This window comes from Sus scrofa, chromosome X (assembly GCF_000003025.6).
Source record: "Sus scrofa isolate TJ Tabasco breed Duroc chromosome X, Sscrofa11.1, whole genome shotgun sequence".
Lineage (NCBI taxonomy): Eukaryota > Metazoa > Chordata > Mammalia > Artiodactyla > Suidae > Sus > Sus scrofa.
In genome coordinates, this window is record NC_010461.5 from 88,490,683 (window position 1) to 88,514,214 (window position 23,532).

Sequence of the window (23,532 nt, forward strand, 5' to 3'; positions counted from 1 at the left end):
TGCCCAACACAGCTTACTTGTGAGGAGGATGACCAGCAGCCATTGCACAACAGGGAACTGGTAAAGCAGGATAAACATGGCCGCTCACTAGATGAGTTTAGTGAAGGATGGGGACGGGGAGCAGGAGCCAATAGTTACTAAATACTGAAGGAAGTAGAAGACCACTCAACTGTGCATGTAAAATAGGATGCAGGTTATATAACAGGAATATTTGAGGCCAGTTAAGAGGGACAAGAATATGAATCCTGAGTCTGCCTGTTGCTCTGTATGGGATCTGTGCAAATTGCTTAATTTCCCTGTGCCTCTGTTTCTTCCCCTATGAGATGAACATAATAATATACCTACACCATAAGGCTTTGAAGAGGGTTGTGATATATATAACGCCTGGCCCATTACAAGCTTATTGTATGCATGTGTGCGTACATGCATGTGTGTGTGTGTGAGAGAGAGAAAACACCTAAACACACAGTCCTTATCTTCCTTAGGAACTTGCATTCTTAGAAGCATGGAGAGGACTAGTACTTGAATAGCCGCGCTCTCCTCTAAGTGCTGGGCAAATGGTATTTACTAGTGCTGTAAAGATGAGATCACGTCATGTGGGTATCAGGAGACAATCTATGGAAGAGTTAGCATTTGTGATGAGGCTTACAGGACAAGTAGGTTTTTGACAATTAGACTTTGTGGGTTGGCGATCTAGAAAAAGGGAATAGCCTTGTAAAGGCACAGGGGTGGAAAAGGGAGCTGTATATTCAGGGACTAGAGAGTATTTAGTTTTGTTCAGAGACAACTTGTAAGATGTTGGTCAGCTCTGACATTCTTTGGTGTTACAGATAGCAGAAAATAGACGGGAGAGGTAGGTCGAGTACCTATTGGATGCCAGGTAAACACGTTTATGTCTTTTTCTTATTATTTTATGGTTGCACCTGTGGCATATGGAAGTTCTTGGGCCAGGGATTGAATCCGAGCCACAGCTGTGATACGTCAGAGCTGTAGCAATGCCAGATCCATTAACCCACTGTGCCAGGCTGGGGATTGAACCCATATCTCCACAGTGTCCCAAGCTGCTGCAGTCGAATTCTCAACCCTCTGTGACATAGCAGAAACTCCGAAATGTTTATGTCTTGGTAAAAAGGTGATAGGGAATCCCGCAAGATTTTTGATTATAAGAATGCCATGATTACATTGAACTTTAGGAAAATTTATCTGGCAGGGTTATAAAGGATGGATTTGAGAGGAAGATTTGAGGCCAGGAGATGGGCTAGGAGGCTACTGCGACTATCTAAAATGAGAGATAACAGGGACTGAACTGGAGTATCGCAGGAGATGGAACGAAGAAAATGGACTAAAGAGACATTCTAAATAGGATTTGGTACTGGTCAAACGGTGGGGGTGAATAAAAGTAGAAACCAAAGAATACCCCAATGAAGAGTTATAATGGTATTGCTAGCAACAGTGGCTGAGGAGTGGCACAGGCTTGGAAACAGGCGATGATGTGTGAGGTGAAGTCTGAAGCACCAGTGGGGCATGTAAGTAGAGATGCCTGGCAGGCAGTTGGAAAAAGAATGAAGCCTCAACAGTGCTGTGATTGCACAAGGAATTTTTGAAACAACTTCCCTGGAACCATTCCAATAGGAATGAATTAAAGTCTTTAGACTCAAAGCACTGACTAGATTGTGCCTTTCTATATGTGATTCAGAATTTACAAAATCATACAAAACCATAAAATGTGTATAAGGAAGTCCATTACATTCTGATTTTTCCCATGATGACTACTTCAGCTGTCAAAAAAATTAATATGAAAAGCTTTACCTCCAGATCTCTGTCTCTGTCTGTCTGTCTGTCTGTCTGTCTCTCATAATGGTGCCATAATGGCCTTGGTCTGTCTTTTGGAAACCCATGATTGACTTCTGAGTCAGCTCCCAAGCCACACAAAGACAGCAGGTTCATTACCTCATTTCTTGACCACAAAACAATATTACCGAACTTGATCCCCTACCTTATTTATTAGAATTAGTCTCAAATGATTTAGCTATTTCCAAAGAGAAAATGCCCTTGGAATAACAGACAGAAATCTCTGCCCTCTTGAAACTTGGTTTCCAGCTGGGTGAAAAAGTAACAAAAAAGTAGAAAAAAATAAAAATAAAGATAAAAAATATGTGGGACAGTAATGAGTGCTATTAAAAAAGGAAAAGGTAGTGGAGTTCCCGTTATGGCGCAGTGGAAACGAATCCGACTAGTATCCATGAGGTTGCAGGTTCCATCCCTGGCCTTGCTCAGTGGGTTGAGGATCCACCGTTGCTGTGGCATAGGCCGGCAGCTATAGCTCCAATTAGACCCCTAGCCTGGGAACTTCCATTTGCTGCGGGTGCGGCCCTAAAAAGACAAAAGACAAAAAAAAAAGGAAAAAAAAAGGAAAAGCTGGTGGGGAATGGGAAGGCTGGAGTGGGGAAAGCTTCAGTTTTGTTTTTTTTTTTATAGTTTTTTTTATTTTCCCACTGTACAGCAAGGGGGTCAGGTTATCCTTACATGTATACATTACAATTACAGTTTTCCCCCCACCCTTTCTTCTGTTGCAACATGAGTATCTAGACAAAGTTCTCAATGCTATTCAGCAGGATCTCCTTGTAAATCTATTCTAAGTTGTGTCTGATAAGCCCAAGCTCCCGATCCCTCCCACTCCCTCCCTCTCCCATCAGGCAGCTACAAGTCTCTTCTCCAAGTCCATGATTTTCTTTTCTGAGGAGATGTTCATTTGTGCTGGATATTAGACTCCAGTTATAAGTGATATCATATGTTATTTGTCTTTGTGAAAGCTTCAGTTTTTTTTTTTTGTTTTTGTTTTGTTTTTTTTGTCTTTTTGTCTTTCGTTGTTGTTGTTGCTATTTCTTGGGCCGCTCCCGCGGCATATGGAGGTTCCCAGGCTAGGGGTCCAATCGGAGCTGTAGCCACCGGCCTACGCCAGAGCCACAGCAACGCGGGATCCGAGCCGCGTCTGCAACCTACACCACAGCTCACGGCAACGCTGGATCGTTAACCCGCTGAGCAAGGGCAGGGACCGAACCCGCAACCTCATGGTTCCTAGTCGGATTCGTTAACCACTGCGCCACGGGAACTCCGAGCTTCAGTTTTAAATCATGTGAACATGGGAAGTGTTCAGAACTGACTTTTGAGCAAAAACTTAAGATGAGGGAGTTGGCTCTGTTGATATTTGGGCTTAGAGTGTCACAGACAGGCAACTGCTAGTGTAAATACCCTAGAAGTGAGAGCATGCCTGGCTGGTTTGGAGGGTCAACAAGAAGAGCAGGTGACTGGAGCAGAGTGAGAGAGGGAAGAATGGTAGGAGATAAGGTGGTTTCCTACAGATCACTTTAGAGTCCTCTAGGTTACTTGTAAAGACTCAGGCTTTGGGGTTAAGGATCTGGAGTTGGCACTGCTGTGGTGTGGGTTTGATCCCAGACCTGGGGACTTCCATATGCTGCGGGTACAGCCAAAAAAAAAAAAAAAAAGAAAAAAAAAGAAAAACCGACTCAGGCTTTTATTCTGAGGGAAATTAGGAACTATTGGAGGATCTTGAGCAAAAGTGAGGTATGATCTGACTTACACATAAAAGGATCACTCCACTTGCTGTTAGAATAGACTATAAGTGGACAAGGGGAAAGCAGGGAGACCAGTTAGGAGGCTGTTGCAGTGAGCCAGGAAATTGATGCTGCTGGCTCAGACAAGGATGGTAATAAAGATGGGAAGTGCTCAAAGCCTGGGTCTGTTTTGAACATGGACCGAAAAGAATTTGCTGATGAGTTAGATATGGTAACGTGAGGGAAGGAGAAGGGTCAAGGACGACACAAAGGCTTTTGGCCTGAGCCATTGGAAGTAGACAATTGCCATAACTGAAAGGCGGGACAAAAGTATAGAAGCATTAGAAGAAAATGTAATATTATATATTAATATTAACCTCATATAGTGTCTAATGATACTAATATAGTCTTGGATTGAAGAAGGATTTGTTAAAGAAGTCATGAAACTCAGAAGCTGCAAAGAGAAAATTGCTAGATTTAAATACAACAAAAAAGCAAACTTCTTTTTTTTTTTGCTTTTTTTGTTTTGTTTGGTTTTTGTTTTCTAGAGCTGCACCTGCGGCATATGTAAGTTCCCAGGCTAGGGGTCGAATCGGAGCTACAGCTGCCAGCCTATCCCATAGTCACAGCAACACCAGATCTGAGCCGCGTCTTCTGCCTACACCACAGCTCACAGCAACACAATATCCTTAACCCACTGAACAAGGGATCAAACCTGTATCCTCACAGATATTAGTTGGATTCGTTTCCACTGAGCCACAAGGGGAACTCCAAAAAAGCAAACTTCTTTATAGAAAAAGACAAAATTTTTAAAAAAGTGATGGACTGGAAGAAAATAAGTATAATGTATATACCAAATTCAGAATAAGATTCATAATGTAAAGAATACTTCTACAATAATGGAAATATAACTTAGTGGGAAGATGGTATAAGGCCATAAAGCAGGCAATTTTCAGGAAAACGAACACCAGTTAGGCCAGTAGAACTGTGAAAAGAGGCTTACCCTCATTAGATAAGAGGGATTTTTTTTTTTTCTGCAGTTGCAGCATGTGGAAGTTCCTGGGCCAGGGATTAAACCTGAGCCACAGCAGTGACAAAGCTGAATCCTTAACCTTGGGGCCATCAGAGGATTCTGCCCTCATTAGATAAATACAAATTAAAACAATACTGCAATACCAGTTTTCACCCATAATATTAATAAAATTAAAAGACTGGCATTCCTAATGGAAGTGTAGATTTGTAAAAAATTTTCTGGTGAACAATTTTTTGTAATCTGCCAAAAATTAAAATGTTCATACCCTTTGATCACCCAGCAGTTCTATTTCTATGTACCTAATATACAGAAATAATCACATGAGTGGGCAGAGATATAAGCAAAGATGTTCATCTCACCATTATTTATAACAGTGAAAAACTGGAAATGACCTAAGAATTCACAAATAGAATGGTAAAATAAGTTGTGGTACATGCATACCATGAAATACCATGCAGATTTATTTTATTTTATTTTATTTTTTTTGTCTTTTTGCCATTTCTTGGGCCACTCCCTTGGCATATGGAGGTTCCCAGGCTAGGGGTCGAATCGGAGCTGTAGCCACTGGCCTACACCAGAGCCACAGCAACGCGGGATCCAAGCCGTGTCTGGGACCCACACCACAGCTCACGGCAACGCCGGATCGTTAACCCACTGAGCAGGGGCGGGGAACGAACCTGCAACCTCATGGTTCCCAGTCAGATTCGTTAACCACTGCGCCACAACGGGAACTCCACCATGCAGATTTAAAACAGATAAGGTAGATCTATAGATGTAGTGGTACAGAAATGCTTTCTTGGGAGTTCCCGTTGTGGCTCAGTGGTAACCAAGCCGAATAGTAACCATGAGGATGCAGGTTCCATCCCTGGCCCCGCTCAGTGGGTTAAGAATCCAGCGTTGCAGAGTTCCCGTCGTGGCGCAGTGGTTAACGAATCCGACTAGGAACCATGAGGTCGCGGGTTCGGTCCCTGCCCTTGCTCAGTGGGTTAACGATCCGGCGTTGCCGTGAGCTGTGGTGTAGGTCGCAGACGCGGCTCGGATCCCGCGTTGCTGTGGCTCTGGCGTAGGCCGGTGGCTACAGCTCCGATTCGACCCCTAGCCTGGGAACCTCCATATGCTGCGGGAGCGGCCCAAGAAATAGCAACAACAGCAACAACAACAACAACAGACAAAAAGACAAAAAAAGACAAAAAAAAAAAAAAAAAAAAAAAAAAAAGAATCCAGCGTTGCTGTGAGCTGTGGTGTAGGTCACAGACAAGGCTCGGATCCGGCGTTGCTGTGGCTCTGGTGTAGGCCCTCAGCTACAGCTCTGATTCAACCCCTAGCCTGGGAACCTCCATATGCCACCAGTGCAGCCCTAAGACAACAGCAACAACAACAAAAAAAATCCTTTTCCTTTCCAAGGACACAGATTGAGCCCAAGGCAACATTTTTTTCCAAATAACTATTACGTGTCTTTGTCACCCACCTTCCCTTCTGCCCCCCCCAACCCTCATGGTCCACTGGTCCCTTGTATACCTAAGGCTTCCCTAAAATCCCAATTTTTTTTTCTTTCCAATCTTATTCCTCCCAGAAGCACACTCCCTCCCTTGCATAAGCAGATATCAGCCCTGTGTGAGGAGGGAAGAAAATCAGTTGCCATGAACATTCCCCAACTGTTTACACTATTGAAAATAGAATGCTTGTTTTCCCTCAAATATACCTTTGATCAGAAGTATCAGGCAATGAATGGTCTGAGAGAGGAGATTGTGCAGAGGAGGACAATTTGTAGGGCAGCCTTCTGGAAATCTGCACCAGCTCTTCACAGCCCTGGTTCTGCCTTTACCTCTGAGTCCACCACCAAGCCTCCAAAAGACTCATGGTTTTCTTACAGGTTCTTCCAGAAGTAATATTGACTTTTCCAGTGGTGGGGAACTGGGGTGAGAAATGAAATTTCTAAGCCTGGAGTCTGCCAGCCAAGGGCTTCCTGTGTTTCCTTCCATACCCATGGATGACTATGGTAGGGTGAAGACATAATTAATCATTAAAACTAGGACAGTTTTGAGTTCCCTTCATGGCTCAGTGCTTAATGAGCCTGACTAGGATCCATGAGGATGCAGGTTCGATCCCTGGCCTTGCTCAGTGGGTTGTAGATCCGGCGTTGCCGTGAGCTGTGGTGTAGGTCACAGACACGGCTCGGATCTCGAGTTGCTATGGTTGTGGCGGAGGCCAGTGGCTACAGCTCTGATTCGACCCCTAGCCTGGGAATCTCCATGTGCCACGGGCGCAGCCCTAAAATGGCAATAAATGAATAAATAAAGTAATTGGAAGAACATTTCTTCCAGGTGGTGAGAACTTGGGGAGGGGTGGAGGTGGTAAGAACCATCTAAAAGAAAAAAGAAAGGGCAGTTTTGAGAGTGAAAGGGGTGCTATTAACAATTACATGGGACAGACAGTGTAAATCACCCACAGCAGACTGCCAAGCACAAAGAAGGTTCCAACGTGGAGGCTCCTAATTAATTCACTATGTCCAAGGTGCTTGGCCCTGAGATGGAGAGTGGAGGGTATGGTTTAAGGCCATGGCCAAAACCCATCTGCACTAGAATCTCATGCAAACGCAAAACACTCTAGAGGATTTAAATAAAATGCCTACACTTCTGCTATGTGAGTCCTAACTTGGACAGGTAGAGTTCTATAAAAATAAACTCTAAAAGGTAATTTAAATTCTCTAATTTGCACTGAATTTTGAGGTCATTGACTATTGCTTAGAAGCAGTGAGTCACTAAATGGCTCATTAAATATCATTAATTATCTTGCACATTTTTACAGAGCTTTACAATTTTAAACTGCTTTTCCATTTTATCTTCACAAGAGACAATAAAATAAATAGGGGCAGGTATTATCTGTGTTCTTTATGTAAGAAAACAGTCCCAGAAACGTTGTGTCTTTTCCAAGGCCACATAGTACGCATTAGATGCTGTTGCTCCCATCACACTGCACAGTGGCACAGTGTGAATATATTGTAACAAACATTTTACTGCCTTCAGGGTTTTTCTTTGGGAATGTTCAGAAATCTGCAGATCCCTCATTTTTTAAATTTAAAAATTACAAAAGTAATACATTTTGATTGTAAAGGGATTTCAAAGAACAAAGAAGCATACAGAGGATAAAAAGAAAGTCTCTATTCTCTCACCCACGTGTGTAATTGCGTGCCATGTTCACAAGCAATAGGAGTTTCACATTTTCGTCTTTTCTACGAATTTACACACATGCATGCGAGGTAGGTTTTTTTAAAATGTAAAGGTAATCATAATATACAAATTGTTCTAGGAGTTGCTTTTCCCCCCCCACCCCAGAAAGCTTTTTTTCTTCCCTTTTTTGGCTGTACCCATGGCACATGCAAGTTCCCAGGCCAGAGATCGGATCCGAGCCACATCTGCGACCTATGCCGCAGCTGTGGCAACACCGGATCATTAACCCACTGTGCCACAGCAGGAACTTCAAGAAAGCTTTTTTTTTTCTTTTTGCTTTTTAGGGCCACACCTGTGGCATATGGAGGTTCCCTTGCTAGGAGATGAATCCGAGCTGCAGCTGCTGGTCTACACCACAGCTCACGGCAACGCCGGATCCTTAACCCACTGAGCGAGTCCAGGGATCGAATCTGCATCCTCGTGGTTCGTTACTGCTGAGCCAAAATGGGAACTCCAGAAAAGGAATGTTCTTTCTGTGCTACCTGCTGTTCCTTCTTCTCCTTCTCTGCTCTATTTTTGCCCAGCACCCAGAATTCAAGCCAGTGCTAGACCGTGGGCTGCATAGGTCTGGGAATGAGACTTTGTTTATGGCATTGCTTTGGCAGGAATGTGTACTCTTGGGTCCAAGCAGTAGGCTTACCAATACGTTTTGGGGCACACCGTTTCTTAGGTTGGGAACTGCCTGTATAGGACCTGGCTTCTTCCCTGGAGGGACTCACAGCCAGTGGATTTAGGGGGGACTCTGTTAATAAGTAGGATGACTGAAGAATAATCAGGTGTCAACTGTAGGGTATTGGTTCTAAGTACAATACAGATTTATCCAAGAGGGATCCCAGAGAAGGATGGTATGTGGGTTCTTCAAAATTTTCACATAGGACAGCACGGTTTATCTGCACTAAGAATATGCTTAGATAGCAAGATAAGGAAGGAGGAAATTCTATGTAGCAATGGAATTTACCCGAAGCCAAGGTTTGGCATCAAACACGAGCATGAACAGGGAAGGCTTCAAGAAGGAATCACACCTGATGAGAGCAGAAGGGCTTTCTGAGGAGCAGTAAGAAATTGGCTTGGCTGAGGTGAAACATTGTCAAACATTTCCTGTACATTTCATAAAACATATCATTGCAATTTGTACATATTTCATGTGACTGAACACTTTGAGGCAATAACTTTTGAGAGCATTTTTCAGGTGGACGATTTAACGTGACTGAAGTTCAGATTAGGTGAAGCCAGATCTTGGAAGGCTGGTAATTCAGGTTAAGGACTGGACTTGATGAAGGAGTCCACAGTGGTGTCATTGAAGATGCTTGATCAGGGTTGGAGCGTTAGTGTGTGGCCAGTACACAGAGTTGAAGGGGGAAGAAGGCAGGAGACCATTTAGGAAGCTGCCACAGTAGGCCAGGGGTGAGGAGCTGAGTACCTGGACCAGGATGGAAGCAGCAGATTGGAGAAGGGACAGACCTGAGAGTCATTGTAGAGACGGGGGAACTGGGGGGATTGCAGGGGAGGGACCAGAGAAGGAAGGCCCTTGTGTATCTCAGGGTAACTTAAGCATGAGAACAACTTTGTTAGAAGTTCATGTTCGCATGAAGGCTTCTCACCTGTGCAGCCTGCCATTCCCTTCTAGTGAACCCCCTTTCCAAGTTAACCCTATAGCACTTTTCAGTAACCTAATTCTGCAAATATTCAGACTCATCCAATGGAAGTCTTAAAGCATTTTATTCACTCAACTGATTTTGCAAAATTAGGTGAATGAATACATGCTAAGGGATTTCTAACTTGGAAGACATAAGCCTGCAATTCATTCTACTGCTAGGGCTTCAAAAAAGTGTGACACGTCCAAAGTTTGTTCACATAGAAATGAATGCTTTTTTGCTTCATATCCTCTGTGCCCTTCCTGTGAACCCTGTCTCCTGAGAAAATCTTAGAGATCCAATATATTAACTTAATTTGTAAAAGGTTAGTGAATCAATGCTGTGAGACTTTTATGGAAATATTTGAAATTAATTAGCCTTGTCAGATTTTAATTATATAAGTTCTTTAACAATTATATCTTCCCCCCAGGTATAACTTTTTAATAAGATTGCTTTTAAACAATAAAACTTAGAGAATCTGTGTACAAAGAACTTGAAGAATTTAAATACGTGGGTTTATTATTAACACAGTAGCAAATATATCAAGGAAACACGCCCCATGAAAAGTGTTTCAAAGAAACACACATCTGCTCTGAGAAAGGTCTGTACCCAATAAGTAAGCCCGAAGAGACTTGTTTGCTTGGTGATGCCGGCAGATAAGCCTGGCAAAGCTCGGTGTGATTGAAGAAGCCAGTCTGAGACTCAGCCTAGCCCAGGCAAGCTACTGGACCCGGGCTCTGCTCAGCAAACCTCAACACAATGGTGTTCACATTTTGGAAAGTATTTCTGATCCTACACTGCCTTGCAGGTAAGGAAAAGGCCCCCAGTCCTCCAAAGATCATTGGGAATGGAGTTTCCTTTTAAATTGAAATCGCAAATTTTTACATAGACGTAGAATATTCCTCTCCTCTGCTTAAAAGGAACTATGATTAATATGCTGAGTAAAATAATTTTCAGAAATCTTGCTTAGATTGTGCTACGCCAATATTTGGGGGGGGGGGGACTCAGCCTGTACATAGAATTGCTTTCTGTAGCTTCTGAATTAGAATTTTTTCCGGAAAAATCGCAGTATCTTTCTTTTTTTAGTTTGGAAGTTGAACAGATGAATTTACTCAGAAGCTGAAATTTGTGCCAAGGATTCTTTTTTCAGTGTTTTACTTAAGCGTTTCCTTCAAATTCATTGTGATCAATTTGCTTTACTACAGCAGGCAGAGCCTGGCTGTGAATGCCTGCCATGCTTTACTCTCTAACATTTCTTAAGGCGTTGTACTTTCCAAGCTTATATTTAGGAAAATATGTGAGTGATTTATCATTGTGTACAGTAGGGATGTTTTTAGGAGTTTGAGCAGACCAAAATCATTTTTAAAGTCAAAATCCTAATGCTGGTAGACCTAGGAGAGATCACTAATTCAGAAATTTCCCTTGGCTAGTTTTTTCAAATACCAGATCCATGGTAGATACAGTAAGATTGTTTATCCAAGAAATGATATTTTTCATCCATCGGTAATATCAGCCAATTAGAATGAGATTTAACTAAGCTTCATGTCGACTGTAAATTGTATCTTAAAACTTATTAAATACAACATTTGCTCTGCAAGGGAAAAAAGCATATTTAATGATATAAGAAAATGCTAAAGCTAACACATTAAGTTAAAAAGCAGGATATACCCACATGCTTATAGTAAATTACTAGAAAGTTGTATACCAAACTGTTCATGGTGATTACTTCTGGGTGATGGGATTATCGACGATTTTTTATCTTATTCCCTGGCTTTTTCCTATTTTCCAGGGTTTCTACAAAGAATATTACACTATTTTGATAATCAGATAAAAGTGTTACTTTTCAAAACTATATGGCATTTAATAATAGTTCTCCAAATATTCCTTACTAAATGTTTAAACAAACATGTTCTATGGAGTCACCAGGAGGCAATGCTGCATTTACTCAGTGAACTAACCAGGACTTAGAACTGTAAAAAGCCACTTTTCTCAATTTCCATCCTGGTGGAAACATATGTTACTATTTTCCTCTTTCCTCCAGGAATATTAATTTTACACCTTAACTTTAGACAGTGAAAGTCTTTGTCCATTTTAAAGAGCTTCCAGTCATTAGCTAATTGGGTCGCCCCTGGGCCTTTTGCCCCAGCCCTGTAAAATCACACTTGAAGTCAGCGTCTACTTCCCTATTTGAGGCCTTACTCTGGCCTATACTAGATTCCAGCTTTGGAACAGTCGCAAGAGTGGTTTTTACTATAACTAACATATATATAAATTTTACTGATTACAAATGTAAATTAAAATGTGGTCTTTGCAGAGAGGTTGGAAATAAAACAAAAATCACCAGCAATCTTACTAGAGATTTGAGTGAATTTCTCTTTTTTTCCTCTTTATATGTGTATATTGTATTACAAATTTGGGCTTATACCTTGTATACAATTTTTTATTGTTCAAAACTTACTTAGATGATGTCAGGATCTTACTTGATTGTGACTTTTATAACAAAGCCCAATCTTATTGACTAATAAATACCTTAGAGCCTTTGCTTTTAAGTTACTGTATAACTGGTCTTAGTGGTGTATAGTGTATCTACATGTATACAGTCTAGTTGGCCCAAAGCAAAATATGGTAGTTTCAGTATAGGAGATGGAATGGAAGTATGGTATAATACATTGGTTTTTTTTGCTGTGCTTATATACATATGGAAATCAGAGAAAGATTTCAGTAATCTATGTCTGGCATTAGTAGTGTGAAGCAACTGGTAAAGTTTCCATCAATGTATAGTTTGATGTGCTACCTGAACTTGTTTCCCGGTCAGGAAGAATATCACGTTTTTGGTGTCAAGCATGGTGTTAGGCACATAGTCGGCACTTAGGAAATGTTTATTGAAAGAATTAATTACCTTCCAAAATTCTGTCTTTTGTGACATGGATGGACCTTAAGTGTATTAAGCTAAGTGAAATATGTCAGAAAAAGACAAACACTGTGTGATCTCACTCAGATGTGGAATCTAAAAAAAAAAAAAAAAAAAAAAAAAAAAAAAAAAAAAAAGCTGAATTCATAGAAACAGAGAGTACAGTGGTGGTTACCAGGGGTGATGTGGGGAAAATGGGAAGATATTGGTCAAAGGGTATAAACTTCCAATTAGAAGATGAAGAAGTTCTGCAGATCTAAAGCTCTAATGTTGAGCTTGGTGACTGTAATTAACAATACTCTATTATATACTTGAAAGTTGTTAAGAGAGTGGATCTTAAATGTTGTCACCACAAAAAAGAGATGGTAATTATGTGATGTGATGGAAGTGTTAGTTAAACACTATGGTGGCAATGTTTTGCAATATATGTATGTGTGTCAGATCAACACTTTGTATAGCTTAAACTTACACAATGTTATATATGTCATTATATCTCAGTAAAGGTAGAAAAATAAAAGAGTGAATTACCTTCTCAAACCCAAAACATTTAGAAATGATTTTCACATGCATATTTAAAATAAAATTTTTGTACAACTAAGCAAGATCGATTTTATTTTAATAAGAAGAACCTTTCTGATGACTTCTTAGGAAGTCAGGTTAAATTCCATTTCAGGAAAATAATTTTAATCAAAATTGTCTTCTGCAAAAAAAGTTCAAGCACATCATTTTAGATGCTTGTTATATATTAGTCACCTGTTGGAAAAATATGTTAATGTTGTTTCCATTTTCTGGAGGTACGTGCTATGCATTTTAATGCAGTAATATATTATATCTGAACTTTGGTTTTACAGTCAAATCCATAAAGTTAGTGATCACTTAGTTATATTATTACCTAACTCAAAAATGAAGCAATTATACATGAAGTTGCTGGAAATTAACTCACCTCAAATGTATGAGGTTAAATACGGCCATTTGCTATATTAGGAGAATAATAATCCCTCCATAAGCAAAGTGCCTGCCACATTGTAAGCATTAAATAGATGAGTGAACAATCATTACCAGAACATGAGACATTTAAAATCTTTTTAGAGTGTTTATTAACCCAAGTGTATACACCTTGGGATTATTTTCCTTTAATAATATGCACTGATTTTAAAAAGCAGTCACATGTATTTCAACCACGTGTGTGTGTGTGTGTGTGTGTGTGTGTGTGTGTGTTTTAAATTCAACCAGGTCAGTGAGTGAAATTGCAATTTTATTTAAATCAAATACTAATCTTTATTTTGCTGTTTATTCATAGTCTTGTTAAGGTAGAGGTTTTTTCCTGACTTTCTCAATTTTTAAATATAATTTCTCAATTTAGACCAAATGGATCCAAAGGAACAGAATATTTTTTTTCCCTAACACACACAGAATCACATTCAGTTTAAAATTAAATTTGCACTATTCGCAATCCCTGTGTGGCTATTTAAATATAAATTAATTTAAATTAAATAGATTAGAAATTCAGTTCTTCCGTAGCACTAGCCACATTTCAGGTGCTCCGTGGTACATGTGGGTAATGGCTACTGAGTTGGATAGCACAGAGATAAAACATTTCTATAATCACAGAAAGTTCTATTGGACAGGGCTAGGCTAGAGGATAATCTCAGAGGTTTAAGAAATGTGCACTAATTGAATAACGTGACATTTTAAAGAAGTTCAACTGGAAATATATCATTCTTATCTCTGAAGTGTATTGTCACTAGAGATTAGAGATGGGCAATTTCTGAAAACTATCTTTTCTTCAGAACTTAAGGATTGATATTGTGGTGGATATTGGGCAACAGGGCAATAAAATGGTCTGGAGATATTGCCTTGACAACTGTTACCTATTTACAGAACATCGTGTAGTATTCTTAAAAATATATTGTCTCACAGTAGATTTAGAGTTTAACCAACCTTATTCCAAGGTGATATTGTTGAGCTTTTACAGATCTCAAAGTATTTACATATTTATATATCTTCTATTAAATTATGTTGAAAATATTTAAATACACACCACAGCTCACAGCAACCCTAGATCCTTAACCCACCGTGGGAGGCCAGGGATCAAAACTGTGTCCTCATGGATGCTAGTCAGATTCATTTCTGCTGAGCCATGACCAGAACTCCCAGTTCCCAAATTCTTGATTTTCATTTGCCTCCACTAAGGTCTGTGCTATAAATGGCTTCCTGTTGTGTAGATATAGCAGGCAGAGACTGTGTCTGTCTTGTTCATTATTTCCCCACTGTCAGCACTGTCTGTGGCACAAAATAGGTGTTCAACAGATATTTGTTGATAGGCATCACGGTTTCTTCCATGGCTTGCTTGCCTTGTGTAAGAATTGTGTTTACTCTGCCTTCAGGCATTTTTGTGGAGAGCAGCCTTTAAAGGTTTTGTTTGTTTGTTTTTCGGTTTTTTTTTTGGCTTTACCTAACATAAGTTACCACCATTAGCCAATTCCATAATAGATATTGGGACACAAACTAGAAGACATTTTGTCCATGATGGCCAAATAGTATCTTCAAAATCTCTGTTTTTAGAGGAAAGATGATGTGAACTTAATAGCCCAAATCTGCATTCTGTCCCTTTAATTTTGGATGCTTTAAAGACATTTGGAAGTCATCATTCGGCATAGCCAGAGAGGGATATGGCTAATTTCCAGGAGAAATGAGATGGGCTCTTGAGGACAGGAGAGCATCACTTAGCCTCCTGCCGTGAAATTTCCATTGGAAAGAGTAGCTGATTTCTGCAGGCCAATTTTGTTTTGGGGGGAGGCATTGTGGGAACCAGGAAAGCATGGAGAGGAGAGTATTGGGAAAGCAGAACCTGCATGGACTTAGAGGGTGCCACATTGGTGTCTACCCTACAACACTTCTCTCAATTCATCAAGACATTGGTTGCCATGTAAACAGCCAGTTCTGGCAAAGAAGCAGCTGGACCAGATGGCCTGGCTGTGACAGAGAACATGGCTATTAAATCTAGGAAACCGGGGGTAATCAGTACAGTGGTTTGCCTTTTCTTTAAAATTTTCAAAATGTTTGTCAAGTCCCTTTTGCCTGACCACTGTCATTAAGAAAAATAAAGTCATCTTTGAATATGTAAAATTGGGAGGGGGACCAGGGATTTGTCTTTCTGTACTATTTCCTCAGATTTTCCCATCTTTGTATTCTCATCCTGCCCCAACCCTGCAGGCAGCTAGTGCTCTCGCTCTAGCCTCTCTGCAGCATGGAGATCATCTAGCAAACCTGACCTTTTCTAATGCCTGCCTGACAGTGTTATGCTCCATCTAGAGAGCATATCCTCTCTAACTTTGCAATGGATAATAACCAATTATTCAGATGAGCCAAAACTTCTATAGCATTACCCAAAATATGATCCCCTGTAAAATCCCTTGGGAGAATGCTTGCATAGTACTAAGGATTTCAAGTATAGTGGTAGGCTGGATTTTTGGGTAGGGGGCTCTTTGGTGTTCCTCCAGATCATATGGGTAGCACATCTTTTTGTTTTTGTTTTTGTTTTTGTCTTTTTAGGGCTGCACTCGCGGCGTATGGAAGTTCCCAGGCTAGGGGTCAAATCGGAGAGTGGAGCTACAGCTGCCAGCCTATGCCACAGCCACAGCCAACACCATCCACACGTCTGTGACCTATACCACAGCTCACGGCAACGCTGGATCCTTAACCCACTGAGTGAGGCCAGGGAGTGAACCTGCATCCTCATGGATACTAGTCTGATTCGTTTCCACTAAGCCACCATGGAAACTCCAGTAGCACATCCTTTTGTAAGGCCAGTGATTCTCATATTGTGGTCTCAGGCCCCTTTTACAACTTAAATCTATTTTTTAAAAACATTTATTCTTTTTTTTCCACTCTCTCTCTCTTTGGCTGTGCCCATGGTATGCAAAAGTTCCCAGGCCAGGGATTGATCCTGTGCCACGGCAGTGACAACACCAGATCCTTATCCACTAGGCCACTAGGGAACTCAGCAATCTTAAATCTAGAAGATTTCTGGTTTGGACAGAATGGCATAGGTATGTCTTTCCTTGCTACTCCCTCCTAAGCACAGATATAAACCCTCCCTAGAAATAATGCAAGAGACAACCAAGGGAGGATTCTGAAAGATAGTAAGAAGAAAGCAGACTGGCTTTGGACTCTGGGAACAACAGAGAGGCAAGGCGTCTTATGTCTCTTCACCCAAAGGAAGAAGGGGACCCAGTCCTGGCATTTCCTGATCCTAACCTAGCGACAGGGAGGCTCATTTTTTCCCCCCGGACTGGATTAGACGGGAGTCCCTCTGACATCAGATGAGCTCCACACTACTGGCAAAGGAAAATCATCAGGCGCCCCACCGGCAAAAGTAGACAAAAGAAGCCATCTCCTTCCCCACTCTGCCTGAGACTCCCTACTTTTGCTTAGCGATACTGAGGTGGGACAGTGGACCGGACAAGATGGATGAAGCCACAGCAAATACATGATTCCAGAGGACTCTTTATCTCTGTGGGTCTGAGACTCTCCTCCTCCCTACAGAGACAACAGGGCAGCTGAGGGTTCCAGTAAGCGTGTCCTGCCATACCTACCTCCCACTGAGAGACTGCAGCCTGACCTGGGGAAACACTTCCACCCACTCAGGCAACAGCATTAGGGACAAGCAGAAAGCCCTGGTGACCCCAGATAACTGAAAAGACCAAAGCAATACTGCAAAGACTGAAAATTAAACCAGCATTAGAAATGTAGCCCACAAAATTAGGCCAAGACCTGTGTGCAAAACATAAATTTAAAAAAAGAGGGGAGTTCCTGTTGTGGTGCAGCTTAAATGAATCCAACTAGGAACCATGAGGTTTCGGGTTCAATTCCTGGCCTCACTCAGTGGGTTCAGGATCTGGCATTGCCGTGAGCTGTGGTGTAGGTCGCAGACATGGCTCGGATCCCGAATGGCTGTGGCTGTGGTGTAAGCAGGCAGCTACAGCTCCGATTAGACCCCTAGCCTGGGGACCTCCATATGCTGCAGTTATAGCCCTGAAAAGCGAAAAAAAAAATTTAAATAAAAAACAAAAATAGAAATTAAAAATTTTAAAAAGAGACAGCTAAAGTAAAAGATTCAAATAGGAGTTTCCTAACGTAATAGACAAAATGTCTGTGGGTTTTGACAAATATATAATCACATGTATCCACCATTATATCGTGGTACAGAATATTTTCACTGCCCTAAAAAATCCTCTGTGCTCCACCTATTCATGCAGTCTTCTGTACCAACACCTTGCAACCACTGTTCTTTTTACTATCTCCATAGTTTGGCCTTCTCCAGAATGTCGTATACTTGAAGTCATACGGTGTGTGGCCTTTTCAGATTGGCTTCTTTCACTTAGGAATATACATTTAAGGTCCCTCCATGTTTTTTCATGGCTCGGTAGCTCATTTCTTTTTAGCACTGAACAACATTCCATTGTCTGGATGTACCACAGTTTATTAGTCCATTCACCCACTGAAGGACATCTTGGTTGCTTCCAGGTTTTGGCAATTATAAATAAAGCTATAAACATCCATGTGCAGGTTTTTGTGTGAATATAAGTTTTCAAACTTTGGTTACATAGTGAGGAACACAATTATTGGATAACATGGTAAGAGTATGTTTAGTTTTGTAAGAAATGGCCAAACTATCTTCCAAAGTGGCTGCACCATTTTGCATCCCCACCAGCAACAAATGAGAGTTTCTGCTGCTCTACCATCCTCATTAGCATTCAATGTGTCACAGTGTTCTGGATTTTGGCTACGCTAATGGATATGTAGTGTTTTAATTTGCATTTCCCTGATGACAGTTAATGTGAAGTATCTTTTCCTATGTTCATTTGCCATCTATATATGACCTTTGATGACATGTCTTATAAGATCTTTGGTGTGTTTATTTATTTATTTATTTATTCCATATGCCGAGCCCAAGGCATATGGAAGTTCCTGGGGCCAGGGAACCAACCTGCACTACAGCAGCGACCCAAGCTGCTGCAGTGACATCACCAGATCCTTAACCCACTGCATCACAAGAGAACTTCCCATTTTTTAACCTGGTTGTTTGCTTTCTTATTATTGAGTTTTAAGAGTTCTTTGTGTGTGTGTGTGTGTATATATATATATATATATATATATATATATATATATTTGTCTTTTTGCCTTTTCTTGAGCCACTCCCACGGCATATGGAGATTCCCAAGCTAAAGGTCCAGTCGGAGCTGTAGCCATCGGCCTACACCAGAGCCACAGCAATGCGGGATCCAAGCTGCGTCTGTCACCCACACCACAGCTCACGGCAATGCCAGATCCTGAACCCACTGAGCAAGGCTAGGAATCGAACCCACAACCTCTTCGTTCCTAGTCGGATTCGTTAACCACTGTGCCATGACGGGGACTCCTATACATTGTTGAAAAGGAATGATGAGAGGAGATAGCCTTGCCTTTGCCTAATCTTAGTAGGAAAGCTAGTTTTTCACCTTTAAATACGATGTTAGCTGTTGGGTTTTTTTTTTAATAGATAATCTTCATCAAGTTGAAGAAGTTTTCTATTCCTAGTTATGGAGAATTTTTATCATAAATTCATGTTGGATTTTGTCAAATGCTTTCTCTGCATATATTGATATGATCTTGTGATTTTTTTCCTTAGCTTACTGATGTGATGTGTTACATTAATTGATTTTCAAATGTTGAACCAGCCTTGTGTACCTGAGATAAATCACATTTGGTTGGTGCAAAATTCTTTTTATTCATTGTTGGGTTTGATTCGCTAATACTTTGTTGAGGATTTTTGCATCTATGTTCATGAGACATATTGGTCTATAGTTTTCTTTTCTTGTAATGTCTTTGTTTGGTTTTAGTATTAGGGTAACGTTGGCATCATAGAATGAGGTAAGAAGTATTTCCTTTGTTCTGTCTTGTGAAAAACATGGTAGAGAATTGGTATAGTTTCTTCCTTAACTATTTGGTAAAACTCACTAGTGAGCCCATCTGAGCCTGGTGCTTTCTATTTTGGAAAGTTATTAATTATTGATTTAATTTCTTCAATATATATAGAATAGATATAGGCCTGTTTAGATTATCTACTTCTTTTTCGTGTGTGTGAATTTTGGCAGATTTTTTCTTTCAAGTTAGTCTATTTCATCTAGGTTATCAAATTTCTGGTCATAAAGTTGTTCCTAGTATTCCTTTATTATCTTTTTGTTATATTCCTTTAATGTCCATAGTATCTGCAGTGATGGCCCCCCTTTCGTTTCTTATTTTTTTTCAGGTCTGCACCTGTGGCATATAGAAGTTCCCAGGCTAGGAGTCGAATTGGAGCTGCAGCTGCCAGCTACACCACAGCCACAGCAAAGAGGGATCCGAGCTGCACCTGCAACCTACACTTCAGCTTGGTACAACGCCAAATCCTTAATCCACTGAGCAAGGCCAGGGATCAAACTCGCATCCTCATGGATACTAGTCAGGTTCTTAACCCACTGAGCCACAATGGAACTCTGCCTCTTTCATTTCTGATATTAGTAATTTGTGTCCTCTATATTTTTTTCTTAGCCTGACTAGAGTCTTAGCAATTTTCTTTATCTTCTCAAATAACCAGTTTTGGTTGTATTGATTTTCTCTGTTGATTTCCTGTTTTCAATTCTGTTGGTTTTGGCTCCAGTTTTTGTTATTTCTTTCCTTCTGCTTACTTTGGATTTAATTTACTCTTCTAGTTTCCCTAAGGTGCAAGTTTAGATGATTTATTTTAGAGCTTTCTTCTTTTCTAACATATGCATTCAATGCTGTAAATTTCCATCTGAGCACTGCTTTTGCTGCTTACCACAAATTTTGATAAATTGTACTTTCATTTTCATTTAGTTCAGAATATTTTAAAATTTCTCCTGAGATTTCTTCTTTGACCTGTGTGTTATTTAGAAGTGTGTTGTTAGATTTCCATGTGTTTTGGGACTTTCCAGTAATCTTTTTTGTTATTGCTTTCTACTTTATTTTCATTGTGGTCTGAGAGAAGACACTGTATGATTTCTGTTCTTTTAAATTTAAGGTTTGTTTTATGGCCCAGAATATGGTCTATCTCGCTGTGTACTCATGGTGTTTTAAAGTATATCTTTTTGTATAGAACATTCAGCCCCAAAACAGCAGAATGAACTTTTTACCCCAAGCACCCACAGAACATTTACCAAGATAGACCATAGGCATGGCCGTATAACAGACCTCAACAACTTCTGAAAAATTGAAATCATACGGTCTCTTCTCTGAGCACAATGGAATCAAACTAGAAACCAAGATCAGAAAGACAACAAGAAAATCTCTAAATACTTGAAAATTATACATTTCTGAGCAATCTGTGGATCAAAGAGAAAATCTCAAAAGAAAAATTAAAAATATATATAGAACTGATTGAAAATGAAAATGTAACATATAGACAAATGTAACATGCAGCTAAAGCAGTGTGGAAAGACAATTTCATAGCAGTAAATGCTTACATTTGAAATGAAGAAAAATTTCAGGTCAGTCATGAAGTTCCTATATCTAGGAACTAGAAAAAGATCAATCCAAAGCAAGCAGAAGGAAGGAAATAGTAAAGAACTGTAATCAATGGAATTAAAATAGGAAAACCATAGAGAAAGTTAAATAAAACTCTGGCTCTTTGAAAAAAAAATCAGTAAAGAAAATTGAGGAGTTCCATCATGGCTTAGTGGAAACAAATCTGACTAGCATCCATGAGAACGCAGGTTTGGTCCCTGGCTTCGCTCAGTGGGTTAAGGATCCAGCATTGCTGTGAGCTGTGGTGTAGGTCACAGACGCGGCTCAGATCTGGTGTTGCTGTGGCTGTGGTGTAGGCCAGTGGCTATAGCTCTGATTAGACCCCTAGCCTGGGAACCAACATATGCCATGGGTGTGGTCCTAAAAAGACAAAAATTGACAAACCTCTAGCAAGACTGGTAAAAATAAAGAGTTAAGACACATATCACCAATATCAGAAGTGAAATACAGGATCTCATAGATTCTGCAGTCATTAAAAACATAAGGGAGTACAACTTTACATTTTATATATTTGCCAACTTAGAAAAAAATGGATCAATTCATCACAAAAAAGGGAGTTCCTTAGGGGTATGTGTAGTGGTTAGGATTAGGCACTTTCACTGCTGTGGCCCAGGTTCCATCCCTGGGTCTGGGAATTGAGATCCCATATCAAGCTACTGCATGATGCAGCCAAAAGAAAAAAAAAAGATTAATTCCTCAAAATCAAGAAACTACTAAAACTCACCCAATATAAAATGAATTTCCCTATAGTCATTAAAGAGATGTAATTCATAATTTAAAAATCTCCTGAGAAAGAAATCTCCAAGCCTGGATACTTTCACTAGATGAGTTTACCAAATGTTTACAAAATAATTAACACCCATTTTATACAATCTTTTCCAAAAATAGAAGAAGAGGGAACATTTCAAACTCATTTTATGAGGCTAGTATTACCCTGATACGAAAACCAGACAAGGACAGTGCAAAAATAGTAAAGTGCCGTCCAGTACCTCTCATGAACTTAGACTCAAAAACCCTCAATAAAACACTAGCAAATTGAATCCCATAGTGTTTATAAAGAATTCTACCCAAGGGATTTACTTAAGGTATGCAAGGCTGGTTCAACATTTAGGAATCATTCAGTGTAATCTCTCATATCAACAGGATAAATTAAAAAAAATAAACAGTTATCTCGGTACAGAAAGAACATTTGACAAAATCCAACACCCATTCATGATATTAAAAAACTCTTAGCATGTTAGGAATGGAAAGTGTGTTAGTGTCCAAGAGCTGCTGTAACAAATTGCCAGAAACTGAGTGGCTTAAAACAGACAAGTTTATTCTCTCATAGTTCTGGAGACCAAAAGTCCAAAGTGTTGGACTGAATTGATTCTGAAGGATCCATGCTATGCCTTTCTCCTAGCTGGCTGTTAGCAATTCTTGGCATTCCTTGGCTTGCACATGCATCTCTCCAATTTCTGACTCCATCTTCACGTGCTGTGTGCCAACTCTCACTCTTCTTGTTCTTATTATGACAGCAGTCATTGGATTTAGGTCCCACTCTAAATCCAGGGTGATCTATCTCATCATTAATTATATTGTGAAGACCCTGTTTCCAAATAAGGTCACACTCCTAGGAACCAGGAATTAGGACTTGTCCTTATCCTTTCGGAGGACACAATTCAACCCATGACGGAGGAGAATTCCCTTAACTTTTTTTTAGTGGCTGCATCCACAGCATATGGAAGTTCCTGGGCCAGGGATCGAATCTGAACTGCAGCTGTGTAGCTGCGACAACGCTGGATCCTTTAACCCACTGTGTGATGCCAGGGATTGAACCCCTTCTCTGCAGCGACCTGAGACTTGAGCTGCTGCAGTTGGATTCTTTGCTCACTGTAGCACAGCGGGATCCCCAGAATTCCCTTAACTTGATAAAGAACATCTAAAATACCCTACAGCTAATATCGTATTTAATGGTGAAATACTGAATGCTTTTCCCCTAAGATTGAGAACCAGGCAAGGATATCCACTCTCTCAACTCTCTTATTCAGTAAAATACTTCAAGTTATAGCCGCTGCAATAAGGCAGTAAAAATAAAAGGCTTACAGAGTGGAAAAGGAGAAGTAAAACTGGCTCTACCCAACAAAAGACTGGCATCTAGATTATATAGAGAACTCTCAAAATTCACCAGTAAAAAATTAAGCAATCCAATTAGAAAATGGGCAGAAGATATGAGATACATTATGCTGAGGAAGATATACAAATGACAATCCCATGAAAAGTTATTTAGCATCATTAATTTGCATTAGGTAAATGCAAATTAAAACCACAATAATGTCCTACTATACACTTATTAGAATGGCTCTGGAAAATAGTGACAACACCAAATGCTGACAAGGATATGGGGAGACTGGGCCACTCATACATTATTGGTGGGAATATATATTGGTGCAACCACTCTGAAAAACAGTGTGGCTATTTTTTGTGTTTAATAAAACTAAACATGTAACTACCATCTAACATAGCAGTTGCACTCTTAGGAAGTGATCCCAGAGACATGGGAATTTATGCTCACATGAAAACCTGTACATGAATGTTCATT

The 23,532-nt window shown here is 40.2% G+C and overlaps 1 protein-coding gene across 2 annotated transcripts in view; it reads left to right on the forward strand.

Annotated features, from left to right (window-relative positions):
- Window positions 1-23,532, forward strand: part of VSIG1 (V-set and immunoglobulin domain containing 1) — a 66,461-nt gene that overhangs the window by 22,185 nt on the left and 20,744 nt on the right. The window contains exon 1 of one of the 2 annotated variants that reach the window (XM_005658775.3): window positions 9,934-10,280. The exons of the other annotated variant lie outside the window; for it this stretch is intronic. Within the exon in view, the coding sequence (XP_005658832.1) occupies window positions 10,232-10,280 (49 nt within the window). The 5' untranslated portion in view covers window positions 9,934-10,231. Of the gene's footprint in view, window positions 1-9,933; window positions 10,281-23,532 lie in introns of those variants that run through there. 2 annotated transcript variants of the gene reach the window in all.